This window comes from Oryx dammah, unplaced genomic scaffold, assembly GCF_014754425.2.
Source record: "Oryx dammah isolate SB20612 unplaced genomic scaffold, SCBI_Odam_1.1 HiC_scaffold_28, whole genome shotgun sequence".
Lineage (NCBI taxonomy): Eukaryota > Metazoa > Chordata > Mammalia > Artiodactyla > Bovidae > Oryx > Oryx dammah.
In genome coordinates this window covers 24,506,486-24,524,888 of record NW_024070212.1, presented here as the reverse complement: position 1 = coordinate 24,524,888, position 18,403 = coordinate 24,506,486, and the positions used below count along the sequence as shown (strand labels likewise).

The window sequence follows — 18,403 nt, the reverse complement described above, 5'->3', positions numbered from 1 at the left end:
AAAGTTGAGACCTACCTGCAGGGGAAGATGCTAATAAGAGGCAAGGTGATGTGCATTACCTGCAGAATATCTGAAAGTTTCAAGAATTAAAGAAATATTTACTTCTGAAGACAGGGGTCTAAAATACAGCTGGAAAAGCATTATTTGAAAGTTTTAAAAGGAGCTTTTAACCCCTAAATCTCCAATTCTTTAGCCTAAGCATACTGGATACTGTCCTCCCTTTCCCAAAGGAAAACTAAAAGTTTACTTTTGGATGGATAAATTAGAGAAGATCTAGATTTGGGAAATGCCAGGGAGAAGGCAATGGCACCCCACTCTAGTACTCTTGCCTGGCAAATCCCATGGATGGAGGAGCCTGGTAGGCTGCAGTCCATGGGGTCACTAAGAGTTGGACACGACTGAGCGACTTCACTTTCACTTTTCACTTTCATGCATTGGAGAAGGAAATGGCAACCCACTCCAGTGTTCTTGCCTGGAGAATCCCAGAGACGGGGGAGCGTGGTGGGCTGCCGTGTATGGAGTCACACAGAGTCAGATACGACTGAAGTGACTTAGCAGCAGGTATGGTATGGCTGAGGGGAAAGGGCAGAAGTTATTCTAAAAAAATGAAGCATGTTGGAGGTGGAGAACATTAAGTGAAAAATGGATTCTGAATATTGAGACAGCTTTATTCTGCTAGACTTTTAAAATTCTGCTAATCAAATTTATTTTCAGTAAGCAGGAAAATGAAGGATTTTTCTCTGGGGAGACCTGACTATGACTGGCACAAGAGGAGAGAGCTACTCTGTTCTTCAGTAAAATGCCCCTTGCATTTCACCTGATTTCCCTAAGATGAAACTCAGTCAACAAGTCTAGCCTGTTCATTGACAGCCTTTGATTATTTTATAAGTGCTTTACTCATATGTGAAGAGCAAACCAAAGAACACCTGACATGTAAAGAAAGTTTGTTACATGAGAGAAATGGAAGAAAAGAATTTAGAGGATACAGAAACAATGCAGGGACCAGAATACATATACCTAAAAAGAATTAACATCTTTAGAGTGCCAAAAAATTAAATTTATAAAATGCGAATTAGTTATAAAAAGGAACATTTACAGAATAAGAAAGAGTTCTTGAAAATAAAAATGTGATAGTTTTAAAATTCAAGAGAAGAATTGGAAGATAAAATTGAGCATCTTTCTCAGAAGGACAAAGTTCAGTTCAGTTCAGATCTCAGTCGTGTCAGAAAAGGTTGAGAAAATAAGAAAAATGGAAAGATCAGTCTGCAACATCTAATAAATGATTGATTAGTGGTTTTGAAAAGAGAACATGGAAAATAGAGGGGAAGAATTCAGAGACACAGTTCAAAGGTTCCTACTGAAATTTTAGAAAAGAAAATGAAGTTTTAGAAAATTTTAGAAAAAGTGGCATAACAGATCCTAAAAGTTTATAGAGAAAAAAAATAGTTCCACCCAAAAGATTGGGATTGTGTATAATGGCACATTAGATTCTTCAACAGTAATATTAGAAACTGAAAGAGTGTGGAGCTAAGGCTTAGAAAGAATTATGTATTCAGCCAAATTATGACTCAAATCTGAGGGAAAGATATTTTTAGGCATTTTGTCAGATTGCTACTAGAAAATATGCTTCAGCATAAAAATAGGGATATAAAGTGATTTTGGAAACAGGTGATCTGTCACTAGAGAAAGCAAGGGCACTGTCAGGATTGTGAAAATGGGAATCAGGATGTTGGATGTCGATGTTGGAATGTAGGATGTTGTCTGTGCTTCAGGTAGAGAGAATGGAACTCCCCTTTAGGAGGAAAGAGCCTCAAAAAGGATTTATCAGAAAAAAAAGTGAAACTGACAGTTTTCTGATGTGTTTGATTATTTTGAGAGAGGTTTTGAAACTCAAGTTTAATTTGGAAGTAAATTAATAATTTTACTAAAACTACATCAACAATAAACCCCACCAAACTTCAGACCAGTAGTTAACAGCAGGGAAAACAAAAGTTGAACAAATTAATATGTCAATAGTAATATAAGAAAAAAACTGTTAACTATATTGAAAGAGTGAGACAGGGAATATAAATGGAAAAGTATGTATAGGGGTGGATTAATAGTTTATAAGAAAGCTAAATTAACTACAGGGGAATATAGTAAATAGCTAAAACTTTTTTTTAAATCAAGAACTCGCCCGGTAAACTATACAGTGGTAAATAGAAAAACAGGTGGAATAGTTTAAGTAATTGGCTTAGTAAAAGGGAAAGTTAAGAAAGTGGGGAAGATAGGACAGGCTATTAGATCTTTTAAAAATTCAACATTATTGAGACATATTTTATGTACCGTAAAATGTGTCTATTTTAAGAGTTCAGCTTGATGAGTTTGGACAGTTTTACACACCGGTGTAACAATTGCAGTAGCTGTGAATACATCCATCATCTCAAAATCGTTTGTGTCCCTCTTTAGTCAGTTCACCCGATTCCTTGGCCCCAGGCAACTACTGATCTGCTTTTAGTCATTTAAGATTAGATTTATCTTTTATAGAGTTTCAATCAAATGGAATCATAAGGATGTGATATTTTATTTCTGGGCTTTTGTTCAGCATGTTTTTGAAATTCGTTCCACAAATCTCAAATGATATAGTATTATTCCACTGTATAGATATACCATGATTTGTTTTATTTATTCACCTATTGACCATTTATTTGTTCAAAATTTGGCCCAGTTTTTGGCTGTTAGGAATAAAATTGCTATGTACACTTGTATATAAGTCTTTGTATGGGCGTGTTTTAGTTTTGATATTTCAGTCTGTGATCTATTGTGAGTTAATTTTTTTTGTTTATTATGTGAAGTAGAGATTGTATTTCATTTTTCCTCATAGGGTGGACATTTTAGTGTTCTAACATTATTCTTGAAAGATTATCCTTCTTTGATTGAATTACCTTGACTGTTTTGTTCAAAATTGGTTGACAGAATCAGATGTTATTCTTTCTACTCAATAATCTGTATGCCTGTTCTTAATGAGAATATGACACTGTGTTGATTACTGTAACTTTTATAGTAAGTTTTGAAATCAGGTCCTCCAACTTTGTTTTTTTTTTTTTAAATTTGTTTCATCATTCTAAGTCCTTTGCCTTTATAGAATTAACTTTTCTGTGAAAATAAAAGGTTGCTGTAATTTTGATTGAAATTCATCGACAAATTGAATTTGTCAATGAATTGGAAAAATTGTCTTAACAACATTAAAGAAAAAGAAAGCAACACTGAGTCTTTCATTACCTGAGCATGTTATATCAATCCACTTAGTTCAGTTCAGTTCACTCTCTTAGTTGTGTCCAGCTCTTTGCGACCCCATGAACTGCAGCACACCAGGCTTCCTGTCCATCACCAACTCCTGGAACTTACTCAAACTCATGTCCATTGAGTTGGTAACGCCATCCAACTATCTCATCCTCTGTCATTCCCTTCTCCTCCTGCCATCACTCTTTCCCAACATCAGGGTCTTTTCAGATGAGTCAGTTCTTCAAATCAGGTGGCCAGAGTATTGGAGTTTCAGCTTCAAATGAATATTCAGGACCGATTTCCTTTAGGATGGACTGATTGAATCTCCTTCCAGTCTGAGGGACTCTAAAGAGTCTTCTCCAATACCACAGTTCAAAAGCATCAATTTTTTGGTATTCAGCTTTCTTTATAGTCCAGCTATCACATCCATACATGACTACTGGAAAAACCATAGCTTTGACTAAATGGACTTTTGTTGGCAAATGTCTCTGCTTTTTAATATGCTGTCTAGGTTGGTCATAGCTTTTCTTACAAGGAGCAAGTATCTTTTAATTTCATGGCTGCAGTCACCATCTACTGTGATTTTGGAGCCCTAAAAAATAAAGTTTCTCACTGTTTCCATTATTTCCCCATCTATTTGCCATGAAGTGATGGGACCAGATGCCATGATCTTAGTTTTCTGAATGTTGAATTTTAAGCCAGCTTTTTCACTCTCTTCTTCCACTTTCATCAAGAGGCTCTATAGTTCTTCTTCACTTTCTGCCATAAGGGTGGTGTCATCTGCATATCTGAGGTTATTGATATTTCTCCCGGCAATCTTCATTCCAGCTTGTGCTTCTTCCAGGCTGGCATTTAGTATGATGTACTCTGCATATAAGTTAAATAAGCAGAGTGACAGTATATAGCCTTGACATGCTCCTTTTCCTGTTTCAAACCAGTCTATTGTTCCATGCCCAGTTCTAAGTGTTGCTTCTTGAGCTGCATACAGATTTATCAGGAGGTAGGTCAGGTGGTCTGGTATTCCCATCTCTTGAAGAATTTTCCAGTTTGTTGTGATCCACCCAGTCAGCTTTGGTGTAGTCAGTAAAGCAGAAATAGATGTTTTTCTGGAACTCTTGGGCTTTTTTTGATGATCCAACAAATTTCAGCAATTTGATCTCTGTCTTTTCTAAATCCATCTTGAACATCTGGAAGTTCACAGTTCACATACTGTTGAAGCCTGACTTGGAGAATTTTGAGCATTACTTTGCTAGCGTGTGAGATGAGTGCAATTGTGCGGTAGTTTGAACATTCTTTGGCATTGCCTTTCTTTGGGATTGGGATGAACCTTTTCCAGTCCTGTGGCCACTGCTGAGTTTTCCAAGTTTGCTGGCATATTGAGTGCACCACTTTCACAGCATCATCTTTTAGAATTTGAAATAGCTCAACTGGAATTCTATCACCTTCACAAACTTTGTAGTGATGCTTCCTATGGCTCACTTGACTTCACATTCCAGGATGTCTGGCTCTAGGTGAGTGATCCACCACCGTGATTATCTGGGTCATGAAGATAGTTTTTGGATAGTTCTTCTTGTATTCTTGCCAGCTCTTCTTAATGTCTTCTGCTTCTGTTAAGTCCATACCATTTCTGTTCTTAATGGTGCCCATCTTTGCATGAAAAGTTCCCTTGGTATCTCTGATTTTCTTGAAGAGATCTCTAGTCTTCCCCATTCTATTGTTTTCCTCTATTTCTTTACATTGATCACGGAGGAAGGCTTTATTATCTCTCCTTGCTATTCTTTGGAACTCTGCATTCAGATGGGTTTATCTTTCCTTTTCTCCTTTTCCTTTAGCTTCTCTTCTTTTCTCAGCTATTTGTAAAGCCTCATAAGACAACCATTTTGCCTTTCTTTTTCTTGGGGATGGTCTTGATCACTGCTTCCTGTACAATGTCACGAGCCTCTATCTGTAGTTCTACAGGCACTCTGTCTATCAGATATAATCGTCTGAATCTATTTGTCTCTTTCACTATATAATCATAAGAGATTTGATTTAGGTCATACCTGAATGGTCTAGTGGTTTTCCCTTTTTTTTTTCAATTTAAGTCTGAATTTTGCAATAAGAAGTTCATGATCTGAGCCACAGTCAGCTCCCCTGTCTTGTTTTTGCTGACTGTATAGAGCTTTTGCAACTTTGCCTGCAAAGAATATAATCAATCTGATTTTGGTATTGACCATCTGGTGATGTCCGTGTGTAGAGTCTTCTCTTGTGTTGTTGGAAGAGGGTGTTTGCCGTGACCAGTGCGTTCAGTTTATCTCTTATTTAGCACCAGAGGATTCATACCGGAGTGAAACCTTATAAATGCAGTGAATGTGGTAGAGCCTTCAGCCAGAATGCACCTCAGAAAACACCAGTGAACTCATATCGGAGAAAAGCCCTACAAATGTACTGAGTGTGAGAAAGCGTTCAGTGACTGTTCAACAAGTAACCCTTGTTGGTTTTCTTTAATTTCGCTTAGCAGCGGTGTTTTGTAGGTCTTAGTGTATAGTTCTTGCACATATTCTGTTTCATGTTTTTTGATGTTTTATAGATGTAATTGTTTTCAAATATCCATTTCTGATCATAACTAGCATGTAGAAATGTATTTGATTTTAGTTTGCTGAACCTGAATTTTTTTTTTTTTTTACTGAAGTCGTCTTTTAGTTTTATTGGCTTTTAAAGATTGCTTAGGGTTTTCCTTGTACATAGTCATATGCTTTGTGAATAGAGGTACTTTTTCTTTTTTGATTTTTATGCCTTTTGTTCTTTTTCTTTTTGCACTGGCTAGGACTTTCAGTACATTATTGAAAAGAAGTGGTGAGCATGCATGTATTTGATTTGTTCTCAACTTTAGAAGTAGGGTCTTCTGCCATTACATATGATGGCTGCTGTAGGTTTTTTTTTTTTTGAAGATGCCCTTTAGTAAGTTGAGGATGTTGCCTTGTAGTTTTCTGAGAGTTTTTTTTTTTTTTTTTTAATCATGACTGGGTGTTGAATTTTACAGATGCTTTGTCTACATCTAAAAGATGGTTGTATGTTTTTTTTCCCTTTTATTTGTTGACATGGTGAACTATATTGATGGGTTTTTGAATGTTAAATTCCCCTTATATTCCTGACTTAAATTGCACATGGTCATTGTGTAGTATCCTTTTTATGTATTGTTAATTTTTGTTAAGGAATTTTGCATCTTTGTTTTTAAGATATATTGATTTTTAATTTCCTTGTAATATTTTTGCCTAGTTTTCATGTCTTAGTAATGCAGGCTGCAAAAAAAAGTTGAGAAATGTTTTAATGAGTATTACATTTGATACACCACAGCTACTATTACATAATTCAACTGATATTTAATTAAATACTCTGCTCTTGTATAGCTTAGTACTCACTGGGTTGTAAGAAGCTCAGTTCAAACTAATTGATATAAAAATATTTATTAGCTTAGGGGCTCTAAACCAGGGCTTCAAATTTGACTCAGTCCAACCCTGTAGGTGTTATTGTCAACCTCTGTCTATTTTCTTTTGTTACTTCGATTCTCCATATTGGGAGAGTTAGCCCCCATCAGCTCCAGGATTGTATATTGCAAAGGTCTTGAGATTGCAAAACAAGAGAGTCCTTTGTCTCATGGTATCTATAGCAATATGTGTGAAAGGACTTGATTGTCTTTACTGAATCTCATGTACCCAGTCACTTAGTGTAGGTCAAGGATTGGCAGGCTACAACCTGCTGGCCAAAGTCTGCCTGCTTCCTGTTTTTTAAAAATACAGTTTAATTGGAACCTAGTCATACTCATTTGTTTACATATTGTCCAGGGCTGCTTTCTGCTGCAATAGCTGAGTTTAGTGGTTAGCTTATATACCATATAGACTTCAAAGTCTAAAATGCTTACTTTATAGGAAGAGTTTGCTGATCTTTGGTCTAAAGATTAGGGATACTCTAGCCAGGCTGTGTTCATTGATTGTGGAATCAGAGCCCATTTTTGACAGCTCTGTGATGGTCACAGCGAGGGAAGGGGAGCTGTTTCTGAAAGGATTGGCAGTTCCTAAAAGGAAAGAATGCCAAATAGACACTTTACTGCCTGATAAAAAGAGCTTCTTTATTACACCTAATTTTTTGTTCTGTTGTGTAGACTTAAGTTAAACATGATTATATATGTTTTCACATTGACACCAATGTTAACAGAATAATATACTAATGTAGGAGATACAGGAGAATGTGTAAGGATATAGTAATAGAATATTTAAATTGCATGAAATATAAGGATAACAGTCTGTGAAAAATGTAAATTGATGGGTTATAATTTTTCTTTTCTCAGATGATGAAACATGCCTGGGATAATTACAGGATATATGGATGGGGGCATAATGAACTCAGACCTATTGCAAGGAAAGGACACTCCACTAATATATTTGGTAAGGTTACATTTTTACTGTTTTCATTTTCTATCTTCATTTTAAAAATAGGATCTAACTTTTTAGTTACTTTCTAAAACCTGAGTACAGTAGTCCCCGCTTATCTAAGCTTTTGTTTTCTTTCTATTTCATTTACTTATAGTCAATCTCAGTCTGAAAATATTAAATGGAAATTTTCAGAAATAATTCATAAATTTAAATGTTGTGCCTTTTCCAGCCTATGGTATGAACCATCTCTTTGTCCAGTGTATCCTACTTAGTTAGCCATCTGTCTGGGCAGATCAGCTGTGGAGATAGCATAGTGCTTGTGTTCAGGTAGTCCTTATTTTACTTAATAATAGGCCCACAACACAAGAGTAGTGATGCCAGCAATTTAGATTTGCCAAAGAGAAACTGTAAAGTGCTTTCTTTAAGTGAAAAGATGAAAGTTCTTCACTTAATAAGGACTGTATGCTGAGGTTAAGATCTCAGCAAGAATAAATATTCTAATCATGAAATTGTGAGGAAGGAAATTTGTGCTAGTTTTAGTATTGTGCTTCAGACTGCACAGGTTATGGCTGTAGTGCAATTAAGTGCTTAGTTAAGATGGAGACGCCTTTACATTTGTACAGTAAGATCTTTTAAGGAAGAGAGAGGGACCACATCTACATAATGTTTATTGCAGTAAATTATTATAATTATTCTATTTTATTATTAGTTATTGTCAATCTCATACTGTGCCTAATTTATAAATTAAACTTTATTATACATATGTATGTATAGGAAAAAAACATGTAGAGTTTGGTACTATCCAGGGTTCCAGGTATCTGGGCACCTTGAGATAAGGGGAGGACTTCTTTATTTCTCATGGGCATCAGCCCATGGGGTCACAAAAGAGACACAATTTAAGTGACTAAACAACAGTAACAACTGGATCTCTATGGAACTGTAATTTGAAGCAAGGTGTAGTTTTTTGCAAGTTTGACTCAAGATTTAGTTATCACAGATAAGTGATAAATTTTGTATTTGCATATAGATGTTTTAGTCATTTATTTGTATTTTGAAGCATTTTCTGCATTGTTTTTCTTTAGTATAAGAAATGTACTTACTTATTTGTAATTCTTTTTCTTCAACATAGTCCCAATTCTGATACTCACACATTACAGAGGAGGAAAAGGATAGGAAATTCCAGTAGTGTTAGCTATGTATGTTTAAAAAAAAAAAGAAAAAGTAACATGCCCAAGGTGATTCAGTTGGTAAATTGAATAAATGTACAGTATATTCACAGTTCCAAGGGAGAAATTGACAGTGTGTGTGTGGATGAAGGTTTGGGGAAGAGCTTTTTATTTAACTTGAATTTAATAACTTTCTACTTCACTTGAGTTCAGTTCAGTTGTTAAATTTCTCAGTTTAAAAGAGTGTTCACTACTTTAACAACTTTTACTTAACCCAAGAATAAGTCTTAAAAATTATCAAGTTGTTCTTTAGAGTCTTCACATCTTTCTCTCATTTTACGTGCTTCTTGATGTGATGGGTATCTTTTAAATAGCAGTAGGTGAAGGCAAGAAAATACTAATGGAATCAGAAAGCACATTTGTCAGTCACATGCAGCACAGTCATCTTCACTAATTGTAATGCAACACCACAGTAATAACTATTTTTTTATTGTGACTGTGGAAGAATTTTTCCTGTGCAGTGATATCTCATAATTTTTTCAATGCTTGATTGTTTCCTGTCAAAAAAGAAAATGACTAAAAAGATAATTTCTCCTGGGTTTGAGAGATGTTGGGATGGAGGAATAATGGAAAAAAATTTTTCTTTAGGTAATGAAAGACACCAGAGATCTCACATATGACATTTAATTTAGCATCTATCACTTAATGAAATATAGTTTATTTCCTTAGCAGAGGTTATAGAATTAAGAGTTACTATTGCTTTGTGGAGGCAACAGTGAGACATTAGCACAGTAGAAGATATTTAATGATTAATTAAAATTAGATCCTCTCTGCAACTAACCATCCGTTTGTATTAAACTCAGTGGTAAACTCTGAGCCCTTTGAAAATGAGTTGGATGTTAATTTTCTGTTTAGTTTTTTAAATTGTATTTCTCAGAACATCTAATATAGTAAGACTTATCAAATAGTATGGTTCTAGGCGATGTAGGTAAAAAACATACATGTGTTTTACTTAATCATGACTGTAATCAATAACTTAATTTACTTAATCAATTACTGTAAGGTATGATTGTTTGCTGAACTTAAAGATAAATGAGCTTTCAGGTAACTTCTTAAAATTTTATTCCTTATGAGTCAGTATATTCATTTAGTGAGCAAAATGGTTGTCTCTTTTTTAAAGTCTGAAAGTGTTAGTTGCTCTGTTGTGTCAAACTCTTTGCGATCCCATGGACTATATAGTTTGCTGGTCTCCTCTGTCCATGGAATTCTTCAGGCAAGAATATTGGAGTGGGTAGCCATGCCCTTCTCCAGGCAATCTTCCCGAGCCATGGATCGAACCCAGGTCTCCCGCATTTCAGGCAGATTCTTTACCATCTGAGCCACCAGACAAGCCCATTTCCTTCTTAAATCAATGTGATTTTGTTAAAATCCTAATGGGTAAGTTTTGACTTAATGTTTTCTCTTTTTAAAAATAGCATTTTTATGAAAGAGGTTTTGCTATTTATTTATTTATGGCTGTGCTGCACGCCACGTGGCTTGGAGAATCTTAGTCCCCTGACCAAGGATAGAACCCAGGCCCATGTCAGTGAAGGTTTGGAGCCCTAACTACTGGGCCAACAGGGAATTCCCTTATGAAAAGTGGTTTTAATTTGTGGTACTTTTTGTCAGACTTCTTCACAAGTGACCTTTGTAGTCACTGTGTGGTTAGGTTGGTAAGTGATGACCAGGGCAATGACAGATTCAGATTATTGTCAGGTGAGCTCTTACTGACTGGTCATTAGGAGCACTTAAACTGATTGACTAGATAAACAAAGTTATTTGTGAGATCATAGAAATTAAAGGAGCCTAGAGTTGGAAATGAAGAAAGAAATGGCAACCCACTCCAGTATTCTTGCCTGGAAAATCCCATGGACAGAGGTGAGTTGGAAAGAGTGACTTTACAAAATTAGTCTTTTCACTTGGTACAGAAGGAAGATTTTGTCAGTTTTGGTTTGCTATTTTTGAGGGATCATCTTGTAATGAGTATCAGTTAAGTGTTTTCCAATAAAATTTTTACCTTTTCATTGAGGTATGAGGTCAGTTATTTGCTTTAGAGATTCTGTAATTGGGTTTGTGAATAAAACTGTATTTTCCTTTGTATATGTGTATGTTACATACACATTACTAGTTACATTACTAGTAACAATAGTTACATACACATTACTAGTGGCAGCATCAACAGTATTTATACAGTGCATACTCCTATAGACTGAATCTTGTGCCCCATAAATTCACATATTGCAGCTCTACCTCCCAATGTGACTATATTTGGAGATAGAGTGTTTAGGAGGTAATTAAGATTAAACTAGGGGCCTTAATCAGAAAGGGATGGAACCCTTAAAGAATATGAAGAAGCACCCAAGCTCTTTTCTCCCACTGCACATACACTAAGAAAAGGCTGCCACTGCTAAGTCACTTCAGTTGTGTCCGACTCTGTGCAACCCCATAGACGGCAACCCACCAGGCTCCCCGGTCCTTGGGATTCTCCAGGCAAGAACACTGGAGTGGGTTGCCATTTCCTTTGCCAGTGCATGAAAGTGAAAGGTGAAAGTGAAGTCGCTCAGTCATGTCTGACTCTTAACGACCCCATGGACTGCAGCCTACCAGGCTCCTCCATCCATAGAATTTTCCAGGCAAGAGTACTGGAGTAGGGTGCCATTGCTTTCTCCTAAGAAAAGGCTGAGTGGGTATGATATAGCAAGAAGGTGAACATCAAGCCAAGAGGAAGTTGTTCCTCTAAAGATTGGAAGCTTGCTCTTGGTTTCTAACTTCCAGAACTGTGAGAAAAGAAGTTTTTGTTGTTTAAGCCCCGTAGTGGATGGTGTTTTGTTATGGTAAGCTGAGCAGAATAATAAACATACTATATACCAAGGACAGATATAAGTGATTTATGTGAGTGGCTTATTTAGTACTCAGAACACTATGAGGCAGGTACTATTATTATTATTCCCATTTTACAGAGGAGGAAACTGAAGCACAATTAGGGTTAACTAACTTAAGGTTGTACAGCTAGTAAATAATGGAGCCAGATTTTGATTATAGGCAACTTCATGCTGAAGTTCATGCTTCTAATTCTGCTTCAGCTAACTTTAAAGACAGAAAAAAAAAAATACTAGCATATGGGAAAAATCTATTATGACAAAATTGTACTGAAAAGGTAGAAAAAATGAAAATGCAATCTATATTATTTTCAGTAGTAAAAGTAGATGCTTATATTGATACTTTTAGAAAAATATTTGAGGGGTTACATTTTTCTTCCAGTGGAATAAACTAAGTGGGAATGAATCCTTTATTGTTTGTTTTGTCGGATAGTTTTAGTTATGAAGTTGGTTTACTAAAGGATAAAAAGAGTTTGACTTTTTTCTACTTTATTCTTTTTCTACATCTCATATTTTTGCTAGTGAGTATTATTTGGATTTTTTTTTTTACTCTGTTTTTAGCTTTTTTGTTGAAGATCCTTCTAAGGGAAGGATCATAGTGTCTCATTTGACATCCCAGATTCCATATGCCTTTATAAAATTAGAATCGTAAAAGTTGGAAGAAACTTTAAAAATCTTAATCTATTACTATAGGAGCATATAGGCAGGAATTGAACCTTCTTGGTGGCTTACATGATAAAGAATCTGCCTGCAGTACAGGAGATGTGTGTTAGATCCCTGGGTTAGGAAGGTCCCCTGGAGAAGGAAATGGCTACTTGCTCTCCAGTATTCTTGCCTGGAGAATTCCATCAACAGAAAAGCCTGATGGGCTACTGTCCATGGGGCTGTGAAGAGTCAGACACGAGTGTGACCAACACTTTTTCTTTTCACTTTTCATGATATTCTAGATTATAAGGAAGTTTAAAAAGTGTCCATTTTCTTTTTCTTAGCCTTGATTATTAAAACATTCTTTTATATGGTAACTGAAATCATATTCCTCTGACTTCTGTCTAGTTTGTACTTGGTTGGCATCAGGGTTTCTTTTTGTACAGATAACAGAAAATTCATTTCAAAATGGCTTAAACTAAAAAAGAAATTTAATGAGATCAGTCATGTTCTAGAGTAGATCTGATTCTAGTTAAGCTTTTTCTTTATCTCTTTCCTCTGTTTTCCTCTGTGTGTTTATATCTTCAGATTGACATCTTAGCAGGATAGTTTGGTTTGATTTTGTCTGGTTAGGGTTCAGCGCTGGACCTTGTGAGTGGGGAAGAGGAAAATGTTGCTGGACATAGGCTACCACTGATAATAATTTTCCAACAGTGATTAATGGTCAGGATGAATTAGGTTTACTTAGATACTTTGGAGAATTGAAAGATTTTTGTTAGGGATAATTCTTCTTACATTTGAAAGAATTTTACAGTGCTTTTTTGAAATGTGCCTTTTATCTTCCAGGTATGTATAAATTCTTTTTATTTCTTCTGTCTTTCTGAGTATGTTTCCTGTAAGAATAAACTCATTGATGAAGACAGTGTAATAATAAAGTTATGTTAATATAGGCAGTAAGCTGTGTGGGTGATTTTCATTCTCAGAAGGTAGAAATAATAATTTCATTCCTGGGGCTAGGTAGAACCCAGTTGCTCCTGTTATTTGTTCTTTTACTGTGCTACTAAATTTGTCTTACTAGTATCTTATTCAGGGTTTTTGCAGTCATATTCATTAGTAAGATGGGCCTGTTCTATTTTCTTGTGTGTCCAGTATCTGGTTTTGGTATCAGTTAGGCTAGTTTTGTTCAATTAATTCCTCCCTCCCTGAAACATTTTCTTTAAGACCAAGATGACCTCATTTTGAAGATAGGCAGATCTTAGTACTTTGATTTTCTCTACTCACATTTTATGACTTCCTTCCTTTAAAATATGTTCTATCTGCTTTTTGATTGTTAAGGATTATTATACTTTATATTCCCACTACAGTTATATAGCCTTGTTATACTTTTATTATTATTTTAAGTATAATTTTTGCCCTTTCTATGAATTTGGATCAAAAGAGCATGTTTCATGGTTGTCTTATGACTTAGCTTACCATCTTGAACCACCCTCACCATTTCTTAAATTAATCCTTTTTTTTTTGATCTGTCTCAGTTAAACAGAGAGATCTCATTTTCTGAACCAGGAAGAAAATTAAGAAGAATTACAGTTTTAGTTTTCCTTTATCTTCCTATTAGTTATCAATGTGTCTCTTTAGAAAAATATTTTAAACAATGTATATTGTCTATTCTAATGGAAAAGTAGACGATGTTGGATATTTTTTTAATCCCTATATTTCTACTTTGGTTTACGTTCTGTATATATGAAAAATGAAAATAAGTCTTGTACAAGGGGTATCTTTTTAATGATACTTTTCTCTCTAAATATAGGAACTTCACAAATGGGTGCTACTATAGTAGATGCTTTGGATACCCTTTATATCATGGGACTTCATGATGAATTCCGAGATGGGCAAAAATGGATTGAAAACAACCTTGATTTCAGTGTGGTGAGTATACAGTTCATAATTTATTCAGTTGACTATAAAAAAACACAGTCTCTAACAATAGTTTTGAGTATTATACTGAGTTTAAGGAAATCCCAAGTCTCCTTTCTTCTTTTGCAGTTGTCAGTTGTTTAGTTTTTGCATAAAATAGACACCTTTCTCAGCATTATCCTTTTACTTTTCTTGCTCTAATCATTTAAGGTAACATGTTGAGTGTGTTAAAAGCAAGAGTTAGGGGAAAAAAGCACATTGAACTGCAAATATAGGAAAATCATAAATTAACTTTAAAATAAATATTTTATTGTTTTTTTAAAGATACAGTGATTTGGCACAGTTTTTTTTAAACATCTTTTAAAAATGTTATTTTTTAAATTGAAGTATAGTTGAATCAGCTGAATCTCACCTCAAGAGAAGAGTTGACTCATTGGAAAAGACTCTGATGCTGGGAGGGATTGGGGGCAGGAAGAGAAGGGGACAACAGAAGATGAGATGGCTGGATGGCATCACTGACTCAATGGACGTGAGTCTGAGTGAACTCTGGGAGTTGGTGATGGACAGGGAGGCCTGGCGTGCTGCGATTCATAGGGTCGCAAAGAGTCGGACACGACTGAGCGACTGAACTGACTGACTGATAGTTGAATTGTGTTGTGAATATGGCACAGTTTTGATGAGTCTTCATAGGCATGTACTCATCATCCTGGAATTTTGTCATAGTTGTTAAGTGGTACTGCTTAGGTTTGAAGCCCAGCACAGCTACATTCTAGTACTCCTTGGGAAATCTACTTGTAAGTGCTACTTTCTAAACCTGTCATAAAATTTCTATCCTGTCACAGCATTGTGAGGATTATTTGAGGTAATCTGCTACATTTTCAGTGTTCAGTAAATGATAGCAGTTATTTTCATTGCTACCAGTCTTCACCTAAAAGATGTGTGGGCTATTTTGTCATGTTCATTATTATCTTTCATGATATTTGTACTTGCTGTTCCTTCTGACTGTAGTGAGAAACCACTCCTTTATGTGTTTTTCTCTTTGGCAGACTCTGTATCATTCAAATTATGATTTAAATCTGTAATTATTTCTTTTCTGATGCCTTTCCTGATGCTAATTAGACAAAAACTGATTACCTTCTTTTGTATTATTTTAGCATTTTGAGCATATATCACAACAGTTTTTATTATCAGGTTTAGGTTTGGCTGTGCAGAACAGAAAATCTAGTATGAAACAGCTTAAGCAAGAGAGAGAATTTATCTCTGTTTCCTGGAAATCAAGTGCAGAGATAAGCAGTTTAGGACTGATTTGGGTAGCTTCCCTGGTGGCTCAGATGGTAACGCGTCTGTCTACAATGCAGGAGACCCAGGTTTGATCCCTGGGTTGGGAAGATCCCTTGAAGAAGGAAATGGCAACCCACTCCAGTATTCTTGCCTGGAGAATCTCAAAAACGAAGAAGCCTGGCAGGCTACAGTCCATGGGGTTGCAAAGAGTCGGACACGACTGAGCCACTTCACTTTCACTTTCAATGATTTAGGATCGTTTGTCTTACTGCTCTGTCAACTGCAGTATAAAGCTTCATCTTCATAGATAATTCCTCAAGATAAGGTGGATAAGTGCTCAGTGGCAGAAAGGAGGAAGGAAGGGATAGAGAAAAGATACGTGACTGTTCAGAAGTCAGTTACTCCATTTTTGCTTGTGTATTAGTGAGTGAATCTTACTCATGTGGCCCCATCTTATAAAGGGGATTGAGAAATGTAGTCCATCCACCCTTCTCCACACCACCCCACCTCCCCACCCCGTATAGTTATGTAGCCCTTAGAGATTATGCTTTTTTTTATCTTATTTAAGATATCCTTACTTCATGGTCATGAAGATATATTCCAATGTTTAATTCTAAACTTCTGCATTTGGGTCTTTAGTCCTTATATAATTGAGTTTGTAGGTAGAATATGATAGGCAATTATCAGCTGATCAGCAAATAGTTGATTTTGTTTATTAATATTTCCCTGCTATTTATACATGCCACATTAGTCATGTATTAGTTATAGTCTGTTGTTTTCTACTGGCTCTCCTCTTTATCCCTACATGAATATTTTAGCAGTCTAAATATTTATTGTACTCTTAGCTATAATATTTTTATAAGACAACTTGATATCTATATTTGAATCTTGGTATTATTGATGTTATTCTACTAGGAAATTATCTTAGCAGTTCTCAGTTCTTTGTTCTTTTAAGCTCTGGAAAACCTGTTGAAATTTTGATGAGGATTGCATTCAGTTTATAGATTAATTTGGAGAGAATTGGCATTTGTGACTCTCAGACACTCCTGTTTGTTAACATGGCAGTTTTATTATGCCTGATAATTTGTTGGTATCTTGTGTCAGTTGGCTAAATCAAGAACCAAAACTGTACAGTTTTTTAAATGAGAGGATTTATTGTTTAGAATTGTTAACCAAGTAATGGGGCACTGAAAAGACAATTAGAACATTATTATATTACAAGAGGTAGTATTAATAACGGCAGTAAATAGCTGCCATCCCTGGAACTCTGAGAACAATCAAAAGAAGTTGAGATCATTAAAATTTAGTAGCTTGGGGCTCTGTTTTTGATAATTAAGGAGTTCTTAAAAGGATCCTCTTGGAGCTAGGGCTCAAACATCTGAAGAAGAGGTGCCTAGCTATAGCTTGGTATCTCAAAAGGGCATAAAGAGGCCGATTTGGGGAATATGTCTGTGACAGGGGAACTGTAACCTGGAAGCAAATGCCAGGGTGAAGAACCATGGCTGGTTTGACACTGTTAGAAACCAGAAGTAAACTAGAAGGAATAAGTTCCTTTTCCTTCCTTCATCCTTGTATTATCTTTATAGCACTTCTTGTCATTGGCAGGCCCTCTTAGGCAGCCCACTGGCAAATGAGAAGTGCATTTGAAGAGTTCTAGTTTCTGTATACCAAAGTAGAATGTTAAAGGATGGATTTGAAGCTGAGGAAAAAATAGCTTAATAATCAGCACAGTTATTTTTCATTCTTTTACTTTTAGCCTTTCTGTGTCATTTGTTTTAGCTGTATATTTTACATATGATGTGTACTTAGATTTTGTTACTTTTATCCAGTCTTGCAGTCTTTTAACTGTTAAATTTGAAATATTTACATTTAGTATGGTAACATATTTTTGGAGTTGGATCTTCCATCATTATTTTGCTACCTATATTATTATTGTGCTTCTCATTTGCCTTTACTTTCTCTCTTTCTTATTTTAGATTAAATTACTTCATGTCTGTTTTTTCCTCTATTATTTTTTAGTTTGTATCTCTTTTTACCTCTACTAGTTTGATTATATACTTTCCATTTCTGTTTATTTTGGGGTTACTCTTGAAATTTTAATAGGTATACTTACCAAAGTTTAAAATTAATCAGTTTCTCTTTCTTCTGAAAAATATAATTTAGCTGATCTCCTTCTTGTCTTATGTGTAATTGTTGTCTAGTTGGTCCCAGCTTTCGTTTAAAATAATGAATAGAAAAATTAGGTAATGAATAGAAAAATTAAGTAATGAATAGAAAAATAAATGTATTTATTGAGTGCTTCCTCTGTGACAGACACTACTGGATCTGTGGATATAGGAATGAGCAAAACAGAGTTTTATCTCTGGTTTATACTAGTTTATATTCTAGTTATGGGAGAAAAATAGTAAATGCATATTCAAGTTATATATAACATATCAGGTAATGATAAGTTCTTACTCTTAAAGAAGAGTTGGTGAGTAAAGATTGGTGAGTAAATTGGTGAGTAAACAGGAGTAAGCAGTGGTGAGAAGTTGCTGTTTTTATATCGGATGACTGTTGAAGGTAATAACATTTCTAAGAAGACACCCAAGGGAAGCCATGTGGATATGAGAGCCAGACTTTCTCCTAATAGATATTATAGCTGAGTATAAAATTAGAGGTTGATGATTATTTTCTCTTAACCTTTTAAACATACAGTCTCACTGTCTTTCTAATATGCTGTTGAAAAGTATGCCATCAGTTTAATTTTTAAAAAGTAATCTGTCTTTTCCCCCCTTGTTAATATTTTCTTTCTTTGCTTTGT

At 35.2% G+C, this 18,403-nt stretch overlaps 1 protein-coding gene across 1 annotated transcript in view; it reads left to right on the top strand.

Annotated features, from left to right (window-relative positions):
- MAN1A2 (mannosidase alpha class 1A member 2) overlaps positions 1-18,403 on the top strand; it is a 143,926-nt gene that overhangs the window by 47,678 nt on the left and 77,845 nt on the right. Inside the window, exons 3-4 of the mRNA XM_040230940.1 lie at positions 7,592-7,688; positions 14,213-14,331. Of these exons, the coding sequence (XP_040086874.1) occupies positions 7,592-7,688; positions 14,213-14,331 (216 nt within the window). The remainder of the gene's footprint in view (positions 1-7,591; positions 7,689-14,212; positions 14,332-18,403) is intronic.